The following is a 20,960-nucleotide window of genomic DNA, read 5'->3' as shown; positions in this document are numbered from 1 at the left end:
GTTACGGGACACAAAAAAGTCACGTTTCAGTGTCTTGGAATCCTTCTGCGCTGAGGGTTGTCAAAGAAAGGGACGTCTTTTGTGACATATTTGCATGTAATCTGCAACTGAGCGAGACGAACAGAAGCAAGAGCTCACAAAGGAAAAAAAAATGGATCAACGCTGTTAACTAGAGATGTGTTACATGAAATTATATCCTTGTGCATGGACACCCCAACGATTACTGTCAGGCAAGCTGTAATTTTCAATCTGGCCGAGGAATGAAGACCTTTATTCTCATTGATTTGCTGCAGGAGACCTACTGGCCATTACTTTTTAATGACAAACACATTATTTCAAATCCACATCCTTCGAAATGGAGGTCTTTTCTGAATGAGGACATGATGAAAAGAAACTGTTTCCCCACACCAATCTACATACGTCCCCAGCCACATGATCACGGACTGTTTACGGTGATGGGTTTTAATTGGATATAACGCAATGTTTCCTCGTCAACCATCACTGTGCGTATCTCTGACTGCACGTCTGAGTCTGTTAAAGCCAGCGGTTAGAGCTGAGGGAACAATAAGCTGACACTGTGAATGATTCCCCTCGCAATGAATATACCTATCCTGGGTGTAAATTGGTCTTTTTGGGATACCCCATCTTATAGCCATGGCTCTCACCCTGGGGTCAGACTACAGCAGGAGCTAAGCCTTTTAATAAAACATTGCACAATGTTCACACGTTATTGCCAACAGCTGAGCTTGTTGGAGGCTGCTGGAGGCCTGGCCAGCAGGAGCACGCTGGGAGCAGGGAAATAAAACAGCACAACAAAAACAATAGCCGCCTGGTGGCCCTTGTCTTGTCCACCGAAATGAAATATAGTAATAGAACACAGCCTCCTCAGAAGAGAACAGAGCCCGGCCTTGTCAGAGGTTTTGATTAAATAAAAGAGAACGCTGACAGCCATTTCCGCAGCTCAGTTACGTCCCCAGGTGCCTCAAAGTAACACAGCTGTAGATTTGGAGTGTGACTCCTGATTTGCCGTACGAAATCCTACAACATCATGTCTTTTCTTGTCGAAGAATAAGAGTTAGGAATTAGGGTAATATCTGGATCTTTTGTTAGACTTGGCCAATCACAGAATAAGAGGAGAAATAAACGGAGGACTCAATGTTCAAGTTTTAAGTGACAATATTTACAGACAATTCACAATTTATTTTTTTCTTTTCTGGATTTTCAGCAAACTAATTCCAGTCATCAACCGTCAGGGCCTTGTAGGCCTTCAGAGAAGGCCCAAACATGTTTGGCATATCAGCATATAACACATGCTCAGCCAATATATATTGGCTTAAAGGAACAGTCCACCGTACTTCCATAATGAAATATGCTCTTATCAGAATTGAGACGAGCTGCTCCGTACCTCTCCGAGCTTTGCGCGACCTCCCAGTCAGTCAGACGCAGTCAGACGCGCTGTCACTCCTGTTAGCAATGTAGCTAGGCTCAGTATGGCCAATGGTATTTTTTGGGGCTGTAGTTAGATGCGACCAAACTCTTCCGTGTTTTTCCTGTTTACATAGGTTTATATGACCAGTGATATGAAACAAGTTCAGTTACACAAATTGAAACGTAGCGATTTTCTATGCTATGGAAAGTCCGCACTATAATGACAGGCGTACTAACACCTTCTGCGCGCTTCGGCAGCGCATTGATACGGAGCTCAGATATCAATGCGCTGCCGAAGCGCGCAGAAGGTGTTAGTACGCCTGTCATTATAGTGCGGACTTTCCATAGCATAGAAAATCGCTACGTTTCAATTTGTGTAACTGAACTTGTTTCATATCACTGGTCATATAAACCTATGTAAACAGGAAAAACGCAGAAGAGTTTGGTCACATCTAACTACAGCCCCAAAAAAATACCATTGGCCATGCTGAGCCTAGCTACATTGCTAACAGGAGTGACAGCGCGTCTGACTGCGTCTGACTGACTGGGAGGTCGCACAAAGCTCGGAGAAGTACGGAGCAGCTCGTCTCAATTCAGATAAGAGCATATTTCATTATGGAAGTACGGTGGACTGTTCCTTTAAGTATTGCTCTCGATAGCACTGGTTTGACTGCTTTATTAGCATTCACCAACACTACTGATGAATGCTACACCGTTTGGAAAGTGACTTCACTGCTGGAGTAATATTAATTAAATTACACAGGGAAATGAATGAAAAATACTGTGGCGATCATGCAGTGTGGAAGAAGAGTCTGGAGACAGAAATCCAAATTATGATAAATTTTTGGGACGGCATGGTGGTGTAGTGGTTAGCGCTGTCGCCTCACAGCAAGAAGGTCCGGGTTCGAGCCCCGTGGCCGGCGAGGGCCTTTCTGTGTGGAGTTTGCATGTTCTCCCCGTGTCCGCGTGGGTTTCCTCCGGTTTCCCCCACAGTCCAAAGACATGCAGGTTAGGTTAACTGGTGACTCTAAATGAACCGTAGGTGTGAATGTGAGTGTGAATGGTTGTCTGTGTCTATGTGTCAGCCCTGTGATGACCTGGCGACTTGTCCAGGGTGTACCCCGCCTTTTGCCCGTAGTCAGCTGGGATAGGCTCCAGCTTGCCTGCGACCCTGTAGAACAGGATAAAGCGGCTAGAGATAATGAGATGAGATAAATTTTTGGTCCCTCCCACTATAAATCAAAATCTGATTGGTTAAGTCATCTGTCACTTCCTACATAAACATACACTGCCATGGCCTTCTGTCCCAGCAATGTTTGTTGTCTCTAGGCAGAGAAGAGTTTTGAGCTGGCTCACTCACTGGTTAGGAGTTCATTACTGGGACAGAAAGCCATGGCAGTGTATGTTTATGTAGAAAGTGACAGATGAATTAACCAATCAGATTTTGATTTATAGTGGGAGGGACCAAAAATTTATCACCCTCAGCCTTCTTGAAGGCTGAGGGTGATAAATTTTATAAATAGATAAATCTTCTTCCATGCTGCACGATCACCACAGTATTTTTCATTCAGACTTAAGTATTCATTTCCTTGTGTAATTTACTTAGTTACTTTTAAAATCAACATCTACAGCTACATACAACGGAGCGACCTGGCACCCTGCAGCGAATCCCTTATTCTTTCATAATTTGTTCTAATTATTCTCTTCTAAGCCCTGTAATGATCTGGTGACTTGTCCAGGGTGCACCCCACCTCTTGTCTATAGTCAGCTGGGATAGGCTCCAGCTTGCTCATGACCCAGCACAGGATAAGCAGTTACAGATAATGGATGGATGGATATTCTCTTCTAATTCGGCCTCATTTTCTATCAATTTGCTTCAGAAATGAAAGGGTTACTGTCCTGAAAACATTAAAATTGAGTTATCCAATGAGATTTTTTTTTGTGTGTGTGTGTCTAAGCAGAAAAGAGTTTCGAGCTGGCTCACTCATTGGTTAGGACTTCATTGCTGGGACAGAAGGCCATGGCAGTGCAAAAATTTATCACCCTCAGCCTTCTTGAAGGCCAATGCTAGCTTAACCGCGAGTCAGCGCAGTCACTGCAGCAGTGAAGTCATCTTCCAGCCGGTGTAGCATTCATCAGTAGTGTTAGTGAATGCTAATAAAGCAGTCAAGCCAATGCTATCGAGAGCAAGTAGCACAGGCTAACGACCAAGAAACTAAGATTTCTGTCTCCAGACTCTTCTTCCACGCACAATTGCTACAGTATTTTTCATTCAGACTTAAGTATTCATTTCCCAATGTAATTTACTTATAGTTACTTTTAAAATCAGCATCTACAGCTACACACAATGGAGTGACCTGGCACCCTCCTGCTAATCCCTTGCAAAATCCTTTGCCCTGTTGCTTTTTTGGTGTGTCTGGCTAAGGCGTGGCTGAGCTCAAGTCCCAGCTCTAATAGTCATGGTTTGGCACTGCTGAACACAAATCAAAATTGGTTAAGCTGTATGGTTACAGCATCCAGTTTTCACACTCTACTTTTAAACCCTCCTGTCTTTAAAAAGGGGTTACTTCTTATGACTTTTACATATGTTTAACAAAACAAATGTAACACTTTGGGGAAAATACAATAAATAAATAAATCATCACAAGAAAATTACTGCCACACAAAAATACGAGGTATTTTTAATATACTAGACATGTAACGATATATCGTGCAATGATAAATCATGATACAAATTTTGATGATTCAAATTAATGAAATAAGCAATGAACGGTAATTATTATTATTATTATTATTATTATTATTATTATTATTATTATTATCAGGCTGTGTAATCATTTAATTTTTCAGAGCTGTAATGGTGTTGTTTAGATGTACAATAACGGGAATACACATGACTTCACTGTAGGTGGAAGTAACACAGCTCTAATGCTGCAAAAATACACAAAAACAGATGTAAAGTGTGAAAGAGCTGCTGTGTGACTGACTACAAATAGATTTAACAAGAAATCAGAGCCCTCTCTCTTTTACAGACTGCTGAGAGGTAAAGAAAAGAGAAGCAAATGGAGGGAGAACAAATGTTCAGAAAAGTTTATTAAGAAAAGGAATATTTATTATGAACTTTTTCATTTTTAATAAAATGAATATTTTAGTTAATGGGCTAGTATATTTTACTCAAATCTTTAAAAATGTGGGGAAATAATTATTGTTGGTTATTAAGAAAATGAAACAAAAGTGTTTTTTTCTTTTGTAAATTTAACAAAAAGAATATTTCAGTTGATGAACAGGAAAATAACTGTTGTAATGTTTTTGGGTAATAACATTTTCTTCATTTAATTTTTGTTCAAAATATCATTAATTGAGTCAAATCATAAATTAGGTGAATAGTTACATGTATATATATTACAAATATAAATAATGTCAATGCTGCATAGAGAAAAAAGCAAGATGCAATTCTAAACCTTAAACACAGGCATTACAGTTTGGACAGAGTATTAATTTATCTTGAAAGGAGAATGCTAACACCCAAACTGATATTACATTGCTATTGATTATTTTATATTTGTTTATTTTATGCTCGTCACTACAGGCCATATTCAGAGTTAATGACTTTAGTCCAAAAAAAGTAAAATGTTCATATTCACATGACGAAGGCTCCTGGTTTAATTTTAAGCCCATAAATGAAACAGGGACAGAACACGTTGATTAAAAAAGGAAACAGCTGTCATTTCTGTGAAATTAAAAAGGTCATGAAGACACCAAAAATATACAAGGCCAAAAAAAAAATCATGTCTTACGAAAGTATTCGTCCCCCTTGGTGTTTGTCCTGTTTTGTCACATTACAAGCTGTAATTAAAATGGATTTTTGTGGAGTTAGCACCATTTGATTTACACAACATGCCTACCACTTTAAAGGTGCAAATTGTTGTTTTATTGTGACACTAACAATAATTAAGATGAAAAAAAAAAACAGAAATCTGGAGTGTGCATAGGTATCCCCACCTACCCAAGAAAAAAAGAAAAAGTCAATACTTTGTAGAGCCACCTTTTGCTGCAATTACAGCTGCAAGTCTCTTGGGGTGTGTCTCTATTAGCTTAGCACATCTAGCCACTGGGATTTTTGCCCATTCTTCAAGGCAAAACTGCTCCAACTCCTTCAAGTTAGATGGGTTGCGTTGGTGTGCAGCAATCTTCAAGTCATGCCACAGATTCCCAATTGGATTGAGGTCTGGGCTTTGATTAGGCCATTCCAAGACATTTAAATGTTTCCCTTTAACCCTCTGGGGTCTGAGGGTATTTTCTGGCACGAATGATTTTGGCATGCTCTGATTTTGTTGTCAATTTCAACAAATCTAAGCAGTATTTTCAAAGTCATATGACTTTTTTGTATTCAGCGCAAGTTCAGCTACAATAATATCCATGTAGTGTGTATAACATGATCGTACTTTAAAAAAACAGACAAATGAAGATGTTGTAAAAAGCAGTTTTAGAACTGTGTTGGAATGTGTGAAAAAAACATGACCTTACCCATTGTGTTGAACCGTTTTGGTCACTTGAGGTGATTCTGTTCAGTCTGAGGAATGTATCAAGCACAAAAACTTAAATCTGCTCAATTGATTTGGATAATTAACTGGCCATCAAAAAATGTATGTCCTATTGATTTGGAATAAAGAGTTGGCAGTGGGAGGGGTATTCAATGAGAAGGGTAAACATTTCCATTCCATTCAGTGAGAAGAGTGAAAACCCCTCCCACTGCCAACTCTTAATCCCATCAGGTCAAGTCACAATGGGTAAGGTCATGATTTTTCACACGTTCCAACACAGTTCTAAAACTGATTTTTACAACAGCTTCATTTATCTGGTATTTGACTTTATTTTGGTATTTGACTCTATTCAGTGTCTTGAAATGAACTGTTGTGCTATTTTACTCAGTTCAGAGCCACAGCCAACTCGGTTACTCTGTTACACAATTACTCTGTAATTTTGCTCCCACTCCAACTCCAAATTTTACTCTCTAAACTCAAAATCGAGCAAAATTAACTATTTTGAAGCCTTTTACTTTTAACTCTGGAAAAAAAATTGCTCAGTATTTTTTCCTGTGTATGCACTACAGTGCACACATAAGGTATCAACCAATCTGCTCATCAGAAATAGAAGAAATATTTACACTTACTCAAGTTGATCTTTGGCTGGATCTAGTCGAAGTAAAAAAGAAGGCACCATTCATCATCAGTGTTGCAGTTCTCAAGATTGAATTGAATCGCTGTCCTGAATCATGAACTGAATCATGAATTGATTTGCTGTCCTGAAATTGAATCGCTGTCCTGAATCATCCAAAGAGCATAAAATCTGCATGCCATCATGCAACTTTTACTTCCAAATAGCCTAAACTATGGCTGAGAGATTTTATCCTGTTTACAGTGGGCGCTCCCACCATGAAAGAGAAACCAATTGAAACCGAAAGAGTGAAAGTGATTATCATGCTGTTACCATGTGAATAGTATTTTATGAATGTATAAGTGCACATTCAGCGCTCTGACTGAGTTAGGTGACAAGTTTTATGTTTCATCTAATTTAGGTAATTTAAAAGCTATAATATTATTTGGCAGTGGGCACATAGGAAAGTGTAAAGTATAAAGTTTCTGTCAATATGTTTATCATACTTGCATGATAAAAAACTCGTGAATATATTTATCTCAATACATGACCTACTCATTCTAAACCTGCCGAGCTTCGCTGGCAAAGCTCTCAACCCCAAAGGGTTATACCACTCCATTGTAGCTTTAGCAGTATGTTTAGGGTCACTGTCCTGTTGGAATGTGAACCTTCGTTCCAGTCTCAAACCTCTGGCTGACTCAAAAAGGTTTTCCTCCAGAATTGCCCTATATTTAGTGCCATCCATCTTTCCTTCAGTCCTGACCAGCTTTCCTGTCCCTGCAGATGAAAAACATCCCCACAGCATGATGCTGCCACCACCATGCTTCACTGTAGGAATGGTGTTCTCAGGGTGTTGGGTTTGCACCACACATGGCATTTCCCATGATGGCCAAAAAGATCAATTTTAGTCTCATTTGACCAGAGAAACTTCTTCCATGTGTTTGGGGAGTTCACCACATGTTGTTGGGCAAACTCCAAATGTGATTTCTTATTTTTTTCTTTAAGCAATGACTTTTTTTCTTGCCACTCTTCCATAAAGCCCCGCTCTGTGGAGTGTACACAAGTCCCTAATATTACTATTCTAATATTACAATATTACTCCCTAATATTGATTTTCCCTTGAAGTTAATAAATAGAATAATGAAAGATGGGGTTGAGAAATATAAACTGATGAATATTCGTGCAGTAGTAAAGGCCACTAGCCTAACAGGACATGTGCAGGATTAAATAAATACAATAACATCAAATACTTTTTAATAACTACTATCATCATTACTCTGGAGCTTTTCTGCATTTGTAATGGTTTAAAAAAAAACCTGCTTCAAGTCGAAGCTTGTTTGATTTGCTTTTTATTACAATTCCATACGAAGGAACTTTCCCCAGGTAGAGAAATGCAACTTTCTCGTTTTCATGCTAATCTAACTCCACTTCTTCCTATATTCAAGCTCCTCTGAGTAAATACAAGTCTTAAGGACAAATGGATGCAGATCCCCGTGTAAAAATGACCCAACCCCCCTCATTTACTTTATAAAGTGTATTTACTTTGGAATGAAGGCCAGAGATAAAGCATACATCTGAGACAGAGTAAACATGTAAACAGTTTACAATGTCGCTGCTCACACAGCCATTCTCTCTCACCGGTGATGTTGATGGCCGTGTCGTTGCCTTGGTAGGCGATGGTGTGGTCCTTGTAGAGCGTGTAGTGTGTGATAACGCCATTGGGTTGTTTAGGAGTATCCCAGGACACAGAGAGAGAATCTGGGTGTGGAACTGCATGAGGAGGAAGAACTTCCTCAGGAGCTGTGAAAGGGTTGAGGTGAAGTTAATAAAATGCAGCTACACTGAAATGTAAAACAGGTAAGAATGAGATTTCTGTGTGAGATCCACGATATGCACATCACACCCATGTGTGGGCTTTCTGGTTCCAGATGCTGCTACACAACTGCGTACAATGTGGGATGAACTGAAACACTGACTTCACCTCAAACCTCCTCACCCAACACCACTGTCTGATCTCAGTAAAGCTCTTACAGCTGAATGAACAAAATTTAGTGGAGAGTCTTCCCAGAAGAAAAAAAGAGGAGAAGAGTGGAGCTCATTATAACAGTGAAGGAGAATAAATCTAGAATGAGATGTTCAACAAGGACATATGGGTGTAATGGTCAGGGGTGCACATACATTTGGTTATATAGTGTATTTGTAGGTTCATTTTATTGTCAAAATCTCACCAAATTCCACTTTTTCTTAAAAAAGTCAAGTCCGAGTCAAGTCCAAGTCATTAAAAAAATTGGAGTCACGTCAACTATTGATCCGAGTCGAGTCCGAGAACAAGACTCCAACCGCACCATTTGACGGTGGCTGTTTTAGCGGCCTTAACATTAGTTTGTTCCTGAACGTGACGTATGAACAGGTGAATGTGCATTCTTTTCATCAGGGAGTGTGAAGTATTCAGTCAGAGATGGTTGGGAGATGGATGTAAGTGCAGAAGGTGTGTTTATTAATACAAGTGAAGACACGTAAACAATCCAGAACGGCAGGCAAAATCGTAAAATGGTGAAACAGGCAATAGGTCAAGAGAGGCACAAACAGGCTATCATAGACTTGGCAGAATCAAAGACAAGAAACGGGAAATCAGGAAACCAAACAAGGAAATAAGGCTCGGTAGTGTGTCAGCGATGCAACTCAATACTTCGCAAAATAAGTGTGTTTTTACCGTTTTTATATAGATATCTGTGAAGATACTCAGTCATCCAGGTACATAGTAATCTGTGGTTGGTAGAAGAGAGCAACTGGACTTGCTTGAAAAGTCTTGAAGACGTTTCGCCTCTCATCCGAAAGGCATCCTCAGTTCTGATGCCTTTCGGACAAGAGGCGAAACGTCTTCAAGACTTTTCAAGCAAGTCCAGTTGCTCTCTTCTACCAACCACGTTTTTATATAGGCGTGCTGATTGCGCCTTAATCCTGTGCAGGTGTGAGGCGTTTATGGTGCGCACGTGAGAGTCTGCTTGGTGCATGCGCTGTACAGAGCGCGCCTTAGAGTCTATCTGATGCACGCGCCAAGGCGCGCAGGTATGACAGTTTTGCATGAAATTAGCATAGATATAAGTATCTTATGCCAAATTATTATGACACGTTACAAAAAATAAAGAAAAGATCTGAGTCCTCGTCTCCAATTTACGAATCCAAATGCAGTTAATGCACGAGTCCGAGTCATCAGTGCTCAAATCCAAGTCGAGTCACGAGTCCTTAAAATTAGGGCACGAGTTGGACTCGAGTACTACAAGCCTGTTTCTATGTACTGCAGAAAAATGTCCTGATGTACTGAAACTGTAGCTCAAAGAAAAAAAAAGAAATCCAGATTTCGTCGCACTTTGACGTTTTGTAGCACATTCTTTGATAAAGTTTGATATATTTGCGTTAGTTCAGTCTGACAGACTACACTATAGACACAATAGCAAATAAAACAAAACACATTTCGAGCCTGAATAAGTTACTCAGAGCGTCACGAAAGCGTCTTCTCTATCAAGCCGTTCGTGTAGTGCCGAGTCAATCCAGCCATTTCGGTTTTTTGTAATCAAATTGATTTCTTTGTCACTCAACAGTGACCCCTAATGCCATACTGTTCTTTAAATAAGACAATGTAACCCATGACCTGGAAAACCTGCCCACATTTTTCACTCTTCTGCCAAAAAAAAAAAAACAGACTTATATCAAACTACTGGGCAGAACAGAGCAAACTTGTATTTGCAAAATGGGTCTCAGACGGAGAAAATAATTGCCGCTGACAATTAATCTGTCTTTATTCCTGCTGTTTTATGTAAGACGGAGAGAGAGAGAGAGACTCTGTCAGCGGACATGACACTTGTTCTCTTCGGTCTACAGAGAAGGTGTCTTTGTCCTGCCTGGGGAGTTCGACAGGCGCGTGGGTAATAAAGAATGAGTGTGGACGAGTTGAAAGAGAGAGAGAGAGAGAGAGAGAGAGAGATGGGAAGACCAGGCGTTGTGGTTTCAGTGCAGCATGAGAACACCCTCGTCTGACTGCAAAAGCGTGGAAATGGGCTTCACTTTGCGTTTCATACTTCTGAGCGTAGAATCAATTCTTTTTACTTCTCCGGCAGAGTAAAATGAAGAAAGCTTGCATTAATCTTGCAGAAGCCTCGCATTACTGACAAGGCTCTCACACGAACAAAGTAAGAGCAATTAAAAAGGCCATTCATCTGCATTACAGCTATTAAAGATGCATGTCATTTGTGTGTGTGGGGGGGGAGGAAGGAGCTGGGGTCATTCACTCATCCTTTACCCTCCGTCACTACAAAATCCACCTTCTCCAAATGAGGAATAGAAGAAAAAAAAAATCAAACAAAGCGTTCAGTGGCTGGCAGTGCATCAGCTTTAATAGTGTTAATCGTCAAAGAAATGTAAAAGTCAGGAGTTTACCCTCCTGTGGAGTGGTGAGGCTGGTGGCACGCAGGCTTTCTCCACAGCCGGCCTGAGTGCACGCTGTTAGGGTAATACTGTAGCTGCTAAAAGGAGCCAGGCCGCTTAATGTTCCTGGAAAAGGAGAGAGAGAGAAAGAGGCAAAATGTCATTCTTTCACTTCCATATTTCAGAACGCAGACCCTCCACCTGCTTATACTCCGAGACTTAATGCAATGCTTGTTCAAACACAGCATAATTTAACCATCACTTCTGATAATAGCCCCAGATTTAAACCGACTTTATTAATCATCATACGCAGGACTAAAGTGATGCCAGGCTTTTCTGTTCACGCAGAAGACACTAATGATGGGATCTAATGGACGACATGAGAAACAGCATTTAAAAGCAGCCTGTAGCTCATCTCCAGGATGCTCTTTAGTGCTGTTATGATCGAAACGCACATCACTAAATCCAGCATTAATTTAAAAACAACAACAAAAAAAAACCCTGACAGATATACAGTACACTTAACAGCCAAACTATGGGTTCGTTAAAGGAATAAATAAAACTAATACGTTTCCACTTGTGCCTTGGAGGAATCTTGTGAGGGAATCTGTGAAGGAAAAAAAAACACAGATCTCACTTTCCTCCATTAAAAAGGGCCAAAAATCCTGCGTTTTCTTGTCTCCATGATGACACGCTCACAGAAATCAGATGTAATTAATCGGCCCCGGTCATAAATTACGACAAAGGACTTCTGTGTGAAGTGTGGCTTTTAATTAATTTTAGTCCTTAGAATTAGGATTTATTCATTAATTTATCATTCCAAATAAAGGCTTTTAACGCGCATGTGTTTGTGCATGTGTATGAGAGAGAGAGAGAGAGAGAGAGAGAGAGCGAGTGGTTCCTTGGCTAGCTTCCATGCTAATCTGCACTCACGTGCCTGGCTTATCTCTACGCGGGACAGACTGCTATCAGAGTTAGAAAGTAAACACTATGACACAGCTGTAATCAGGCAGGTATCTCCGAGTTTTTTTTTTTAGTCTGATGTGTTTTAATTCAATTAAGAGCTTGACCCGTTCTGTTCTCATTACCTACTCGTTTGCGTTCCTGTGTTTTTCTTTTTATCTGCCTTTGTAATTCTGCGCTCATATCATGGCTATCATAAATTAGCTAGGCGGAGTTTGAACTGTGCCAAGGAGAGGACAAAAAAAAAAAAGGATCTTCCCATTTTGCCCAGAGACAGGGCTGAGATTGGCCGTCTCTAAGTGGCATCTCTGCTTGCTGATTACGCATTCAGCTGATGTGACAAAGCATTTTCACAAAGTGAATAAGTGAGAGCCCCACCTCTGTCACACCGACAACTTCACTAATCATTGCCTTCTGTACTGAGAAACACAGTGGTCACTTTGAAGGAAAGAAATATGAGAATGACCTTCAAACGTGTCCAGAAAGTAAGATATTAAGATATTAACCAATATCGAGAATATAACATATGTTACTGCCGGAGTCTCTTCATTTGGGCAAAGCTGCTCAAAATCCTGGCTCTGGATTTCAGTTCCAAGGCTAAATGAGCTTCTCTGTGCACGGTTAGAGGACGAGCTGTACTCTCAAGGCCAGCTGAACCCACAAGACAAGACAGTATTTAATTGACAAACTTGACCATGATATTTAAAAAGAAGGCTCTAATTTAATTGTAGATACGAAATCAATGCAATCAAAATGTGTTGCAAAGGAGAAACAGCAAAACGAATCATTAAAAATACAACAAAATGTGCACTGTAATAATAATAATAATAATAATAATACAGGTAGGAGGGGCCCTTTGAACTTGGCTGATATCCCTCCTATAGATGATGTCTCAATAAAAATACCGGTTGGTGGTAACCTTAAAACACACATCAGTTATGAGTGAAATGTCTATTACAAACAAGAAGACAGAGTCATCTATATTCCCCGCCCTATATACCAACTACATACCAAGTTTCAAGATATTATTTGTCACATTTTTCAAATTCTGCTGCAGGAAACCAACCCTACCTCTTTACACTGACCTCTGCAGCCCATGGCATAAGCCAACCAGGCCTTTGGTCTAGGTGAGCTCATCTCATCTCATCTCATTATCTCTAGCCGCTTTATCCTTCAACAGGGTCGCAGGCAAGCTGGAGCCTATCCCAGCTGACTACGGGCGAAAGGCAGGGTACACCCTGGACAAGTCGCCAGGTCATCACAGGGCTGACACATAGACACAGACAACCATTCACACTCACATTCACACCTACGGCCAATTTAGAGTCACCAGTTAACCTAACCTGCATGTCTTTGGACTGTGGGGGAAACCGGAGCACCCGGAGGAAACCCACGCGTACACGGGGAGAACATGCAAACTCCGCACAGAAAGGCCCTCGCCGGCCCCGGGGCTCGAACCCAGGACCTTCTTGCTGTGAGGCGACAGCACTAACCACTACACCACCGCGCCGCCTCTAGGTGAGCTAAAAATGAAAATTTCTCACATTTCTTAGTATCAAAAGGCACATATACATTACTTAATCAACACGTATACCAACTTTCAAGACCATACCTCTCATAGTTTTCAAGTTCTGCTCCTGGAAACAAAACCTACCCCAAGACTAAACCTGAGAGACTAGGTCTGAAATCGTTTCCATGGAGACATGAAAAATTAAAATTTCTCAAATGTCTTAGTATGAAAAGGTACATCTACATTACCTTGTTAACATGTATACCAAGTTTCAAATCCATATCATGAATAGTTTTGGATGTCTGCTCCGGAAACGAACATTGCTCTTAGAAACTAAGTCAAAATCAATTTTTTATGTAAAAATTTAAAAAATACTTTTTTTTTTCCAAAAATCCAAAATAGCAAAAGGCACCAGTTCACATGCTGCTTGATATTTATACAAAGTTTCATGGAGATATCTTCAGTAAAGATATGGCCCAGAAACAAAAATGTGACCGGACAGACAGCCGGATGGACGGACGGACAGAACCCGTTTCTATATCCTCTGCCAAACTTCGTCTGGGCAGGGGATAATAATGTAAATAATGACGTGAATAGGGCTGGAACCAATGGTGAAGGTCCCTTGGCTGGTAGGTGTCTTACTGACCCGCAAGGTGGGCCCGACCGTCATCAAGTGACTGCGATGAGAGAAAAAGTGGACCAAGAAGATGAATATGGTGGTTATGGAGTGTTATTTTCAGAGCAACCCAGTTGAATTAAGTGGAGGTTGTTCCAGCTGTTGTCGGAGCCCTTGGTGTGGTTACAAAAAAGATCCAAAATTGGATCTCAAAGGTCGGTGTTGAAATTCGAACTGAGTTGCTGCAAAAGACTGCACTCTTGGGAACAGCCAGAATTTTGAGAAAAGTACTATAAATGTAGTAAGGAGTGTGAACTGCAGGACCCTTGGTCATTTGTTATGTATGTTTACTCTGATGACAAAAGAACAGTCTGAGTTTTGGGAATAATAGTAATAATAATAATAATAATAATCTCATCTCATTATCTCTAGCCGCTTTATCCTTCTACAGGGTCGCAGGCAAGCTGGAGCCTATCCCAGCTGACTACAGGCAAAAGGCAGGGTACACCCTGGACAAGTCGCCAGGTCATCACAGGGCTGATACATAGACACAGACAACCATTCACACTCACACCTACGGTCAATTTAGAGTCACCAGTTAACCTAACCTGCATGTCTTTGGACTGTGGGGGAAACCGGAGCACCCGGAGGAAACCCACACGGACACGGGGAGAACATGCAAACTCCGCACAGAAAGGCCCTCGCCGGCCCCGGGGCTCGAACCCAGGACCTTCTTGCTGTGAGGCGACAGCGCTAACCACTACACCACCGTGCCGCCATAATAATACTACTAATAATAATAATAATAATGAAGGCTACATCAGTGGGCAGAGGATTCTCTTAGAAAGCCCCACAGTTATGAAACAGCATTCAATGTTGTGTTCGGGACTCAGACACAATCTGACCTCTGACTTCTCCTGCTTTCTGGACCTGCCCGATCCATCCTGATGCCCTACTTCTGGCTGAGGTTCTCATCACTTCGCTCCTGTGGATACACTTGGAAGATGGACTGCAGCTGATGCAATCAGTTTTGCTATGATGGCTGAGGACTACAGTCACCATGATAACTTTAGGACTGCATTTGTCATGAACAGTTTTACACTCAAGTCTCCATCAGAAATCAGTTGATAACTTCAACAAAAATAGACTTTATGTTAAAACTATCATGATTTTCCTGGTTTCACAGTTGTACTTTGTGAATCTATAGGACACAGTTATAGAAGTGAGTTATTTATAATCACACTATCTGTTATCACCCAAATGAGGATGGGTTCCCTTTTGAGTTTGGTTCCTCTCAAGGTTCTTCCTCGTGTCGTCTGAGGGAGTTTTTCCTCACCACCGTCACGTCAGGCTTGATCATGAGGGATACATTTTCAAATTCATATATGTAAAATGTATATCCTGAATTTATATACTTCTGTAAAGCTGCTTTGTGATGACGTCCATTGTTAAAAGCACTATACAAATAACATTTAATGGAATTGAACTGAATGTGCAGTTTATGAATTAGAATATCTATTTTCTTCACTTCAAAGGGGGTGGCATGGTGGTGTAGTGGTTAGCGCTGTCGCCTCACAGCAAGAAGGTCCGGGTTCGAGCCCTGTGGCCGGCGAGGGCCTTTCTCTGCGGAGTTTGCATGTTCTCCCCGTGTCTGCGTGGGTTTCCTCCGGGTGCTCCGGTTTCCCCCACAGTCCAAAGACATGCAGGTTAGGTTAACTGGTGACTCTAAATTGACCGTAGGTGTAAGTGTGAATGGTTGTCTGTGTTTATATGTCAGCCCTGTGATGACCTGGCAACTTGTCCAGGGTGTACCCCGCCTTTCGCCTGTAGTCAGCTGGGATAGGCTCCAGCTTGCCTGCAACCCTGTAGAACAGGATAAAGCGGCTAGAAATAATGAGATGAGAGCAGATTCACTTCAAAGGTAATCAATTAAACAGGTAAACAATCAATTAAATACAGATCCATTTCAGCTTTAATTCCATATATTAGAATTGCAGGGTGTCAAAAGCTTACCTACACCAAGCTGACCGTCTCTTTAAACAGTGTGGAAGGTTCCAGAAGTTGCTATGGTGACATTTAAAAGCTTCTGATTGGACAATTGTCATAACTGAGAGTTAATTTGGGAGCACAGATGGCTGAAAAAAGGCCTACCTTTAGAGCCAGTGCCTTTTTACCCTTGATACCATGGGAAAATCCAAGTAACTTAGCCAAGACCTCAGAAAAAAATAATTTTTTTTGCAAATATAACATTCTTGGGTCCACAAAGACACTGAATCATCCACAAAGAAGGTACAAATGAACTCTCAGGGATGACCAAACTCTGGTCCGAAAGGCTCAACTGAACCCCAAGACAGCAACAAGAGAGTACTATATCTACGACGGCTGTTAGACAGGGAAGAAGCCCCGACTCTAAGACCAGCCTAAAAAAGCCAGACTGAAGTTTGCTGATGTTCTCTAGTCACATAAAACACTCACAATCAATGCTATATGAGGAGGAAAACTGGTGAGGCTGTTAATCCAAACTGTGAAGCATGGGGATGGGAGCATCATGTTATGGGAGTGTTTTGCTGGAAAAGGGACTGGTGCACTTCAGAAAATAGATGATATCATGAGAAAGGAGGTTTATTGCGAGATCCTGAAGCAGCACCTCAATACATTATCCAGAGAGTTAAAAACATGTCCGCAGGTGGGTCTTCCAGGAGGACTATGACCCTACACATACCAAATCTGTGACAAAAGAACTTTAGACAAGAACGCGAAAGTACTTGAGCAGACACACCAAGCCCTGACCTGAACAAGAGTGCTCCGAGAGCACAATATTCCCCACTGGCAACTATGCCATAACTCTAGTAAAATGTGACTGAATTGAACGAAATTGCAATATGCGTATTACTGACATACAAAGAATCCTGCCAAGTTTCATGAAATTCCTCCAAAAATTGTGAGAGGAGTTGATTTCAGAAGGTGAGTACCCTTCCTGGGACGGACAGACAGATGGACGGATGGATGGACATTGCCACGACATAATCCCCCTTCGGGCTTTTCAGCCAGCAGGGGATAAAATGCATGTCGGAGCAAGGATGCCAACAAAACCGACATCAGTTCTGTCAGGAAAAATGGGCAAAAATTCCGGAAGAGTATTGTGGGAATCTTACAATGTCACCAAATACTACTACATCAAGTGTATGTAAACATATAGTTTTTAAAAAAATAATAATTTTTCTTTGTTTTCTTAAAAGCAGCATGAAAAAAAACCCAGGAAGGAGGAACCATGGTGCAGCAATAAACAAAATGAATACTTCCAGAATTTGAGCCGGAATATTTATTTATTGTCGGATTTTCATGTTTTCAGCTTGCAAGCGTCATTCATTCACTGGAGCACAGATGGTGTTTTCACAATATGAGCAAGTAAATCATGCAAGATGTTTGTAATGTTACTCCTGTATATGATCAAATGAAATTCATTACGCAGATGAAATCAGCTGAGCGTACGTAAAACGATTTCTGCGTGTCAGGTGAAGAAGGAGGGTTTATTAAAGCGGTTCAGTGAGCTTTTCATTCCACAGGATGCTGCAGGTAAACATACTCAATACAGACAACACAGGCTGCACGACACAAACAAAACAAAGTTTTGCTGATCCCGTTCCTAATTTAAAAAAAAAAAACTATAATAGTGTATAAATGTTGAGTGTAATAAGCTTTTCCTGCTGCCTGGCTGGAGGGAGCAGTTATTTAAAAAGACAGGCTGTGCTGCAAAAAGCCCAGTGTGGCTCTTACCCATCAGCCATTGCGCATTGAAGGTGGCGCTGATTGGGGGGGATAAGGGACTGTCCCGGCTGTATGCCTTCACCACATAGTGCTCAATTACACCTCTGACCTCAGGCGGCTCCTCCCAGCTCACCTCCGCGCTGGAGCCATTTACACTGGCAACTCTGGAGGGAGGCAGCACACTTTGTGGAGCTGCAAGATGGATAAAAGAGGAAAGAGAGAGAGAGAGAGAGAGAGAGGGAGAGATGGGGAGTAAAGAGTGGGTGTCAGACTAAAGAAAAGCAGCACACATATTCTTCACGTTTAATAGACACAGTAAATCAAATCCATCCATTAGCATAAATACAATTTATTAGAGTTGTAACTTTTTCAGCGCTGATTTAATACGACTGTTCATCCACCGTTCATACTGGGTCATATTTCAAACTCATCCAGCCTCTTTTTTTTTTTATACCTGCAAAGAAATGTAGTAAACAGTAAAATGCATGCAGAACAGGCAACATATGCAACGTGTGTCATATATATATAATGCTCATTTTTACCCAAAAATGAATATTCATGAAATATACAATAGCTTACAGAGTTATCATTCCTCCATTAGAACAAAACATACATTCAAAACACACATACTATTTTTTAGCATGTTTCAAGAAAATATATTGTATATCTATTTATGGTAAAATAAATAAACAGATATTTTTCCACAAATCCTCGGCGCACCCAGCAGAAAATCAGTGATATTTGCGGAGGTGAAAATGGCTTCACTCTGCCGTGCTGCTTCTTCTTCCTCCTCTCGTTCATCACCCTCTCCACACAGCCCTTCATTTTTAAGGAGGCACCTTTTGTGATGTGCCCTCTTTACCCTGAGCTACACGATAAGCTATCGCTGAGCACCATCTCATCTCCCTGACTGTTACATATATTGTGCTGATAAGAAGAAGGAAATGGGCTGGTCTGAAAACTATGACACAAATATCACTATGGAGTGTGGCTTGTGTGTATGTGTGTGTTTGTGTGTGTGTGTAAGACCGTCCTACCTGTCTCTCGACTGCGTCCTCGCTGCCACGGTCCAGCTGTCCACCCTCCCTCTCCAGATGCTATCACTCTGTACAAGTACTCTGTTTGCAAATAAAGTGCGTTTTATTTCAGATGATATAAAACAAGACCTTTATCATTAATTAAATACACAGAGACTGGCACATAAAAAGATCTGAATATGTATAACATAGACAGATTTACATTTATAGGTATTTAAACTGTTATTTGGGGAAAGAAAGACCCTGGCTGAAGGTCCTCCTCCTCCTCCTGCTCCTCCATAGGTACAGAGTTTTATCTGCTCCGAGTTTTCAGCATGTTCCCGGTTTCTCCACGACTCTTAGATCCTGATTTAAACTTCTACATTTTACATCGACAAATCCCTGGATATCACATAACGTGAACACAGAGTTCTCAGAGTGCGGTCTGTAATCTCCTGTATATCCAGGATAAAAACCAGGAAGTGCTGTTAATCTGACATGCAGTGTTTCAAATTTAATGGACACCTAGATGAACTTAAAGTTCAGGAACAAAAAGCACTAATTGATTGTAACGTAGTCCTTCAAAATGATTTTATTTTGTAATTTATCTCTGACTGTAAAGAAGTTTGTGAACCCCTGCACTACAGGGCAAAGCAAAATCTCATCTCATCTCATCTCATCTCATTATCTCTAGCCGCTTTATCCTGTTCTACAGGGTCGCAGGCAAGCTGGAGCCTATCCCAGCTGACTACGGGCGAAAGGCAGGGTACACCCTGGACAAGTCGCCAGGTCATCACAGGGCTGACACATAGACACAGACAACCATTCACACTCACATTCACACCTACGGTCAATTTAGAGTCACCAGTTAACCTAACCTGCATGTCTTTGGACTGTGGGGGAAACCAGAGCACCCGGAGGAAACCCACGCGGACACGGGGAGAACATGCAAACTCCACACAGAAAGGCCCTCGCCAGCCACGGGGCTTGAACCCAGGACCTTCTTGCTGTGAGGCGACAGCGCTAACCACTACACCACCGTGCCGCCGCAAAGCAAAATATACAGGAAAAAAAAATCATACTGACTGCAGTCCACAAAATGCACTGAATGTGATCAAGAAAAATTTATTTGCTGACACTGTCCTTGAGGATAATTTGCGGCAAATTAAATTATTACAAAAGAATCCGTCTTGCACTGCCTTCCATTTCTTTATTCAGTAAAATTCCTGATCTTTCCCTCAGTGTTTCCTGCCTCGAAAAGAAATCAGTGCTCAAAATGACACACTGTTGTTTTGCCAAGTGATCTTTTTACATTTACACTTTTGGCAGATTCTTTAATACAAAGCAACTTACAACTGGCCTGAGTAGATTAAGGTTAAGGGCTTTGGTCAAGAGCCAAATAATGGTAGCTTGGTGGTGCCGGGAACCGTGTTAGAGCATCCACTCCATTAGAATGTCCACTCCATTAGAACAACCATGCCATTAGACCATCCATGCCATGAGAGCGTCCACTCCATTAGAACGTCCATACCATGAGAGCGTCCACGCCATGAGAGCGTCCATGCCATGAGAGTGTCCACGCCATGAGAGCATCCACTCCATGAGAGTGTCCACTCCATTAGAACACCCACACCATTAGAATGTCCACACCATGAGAGCATCCACTCCATTAGAACACCCACTCCATGAGAGCGTCCACTCCATTAGACCATCCACGCCATTAGAATGTCCACTCCATGAGAGCGTCCACTCCATTAGAACACCCACGCCATTAGAACATCCACTCCATGAGAGCATACACTCCATTAGCATGTCCACGCCATTACGTAGAACGTGCACGCTATGAGATCATCCACGCCATTAGAACGTCCACTCCATGAGAGCGTCCACTCCATTAGCGTGTCCACACCATTAGAGCATCCACTGCTGATCTTCAGACTGCTCTAGCTCTGATTTAGGACCCCAGGGCTGTCAGGTATGCATCTCAACCTACTCTACCAAGGCCTGCACACAACCCCTTTCACTTCACTCTTCAATCTTTAACATGGAGAGCTCAGCATTACATGGCAAAGTGGAA

General features: G+C 41.4%; 1 protein-coding gene across 1 annotated transcript in view; it reads right to left on the bottom strand.

The window, feature by feature from the left end:
- The window catches only part of ush2a (Usher syndrome 2A (autosomal recessive, mild)), a 500,620-nt gene that overhangs the window by 272,331 nt on the left and 207,329 nt on the right, over positions 1-20,960 (bottom strand). The window contains exons 28-31 of the mRNA XM_060934842.1: positions 18,905-18,985; positions 17,877-18,059; positions 11,023-11,136; positions 8,224-8,385 (exon numbers count right to left, since the gene is read on the bottom strand). Of these exons, the coding sequence (XP_060790825.1) occupies positions 8,224-8,385; positions 11,023-11,136; positions 17,877-18,059; positions 18,905-18,985 (540 nt within the window). The remainder of the gene's footprint in view (positions 1-8,223; positions 8,386-11,022; positions 11,137-17,876; positions 18,060-18,904; positions 18,986-20,960) is intronic.

Source organism: Neoarius graeffei, chromosome 11 (assembly GCF_027579695.1).
Source record: "Neoarius graeffei isolate fNeoGra1 chromosome 11, fNeoGra1.pri, whole genome shotgun sequence".
Classification (NCBI taxonomy): Eukaryota; Metazoa; Chordata; class Actinopteri; order Siluriformes; family Ariidae; genus Neoarius; species Neoarius graeffei.
The sequence above is the reverse complement of the archived record's forward strand: the minus strand, read 5'-3'. Positions and strand labels throughout refer to the sequence as shown.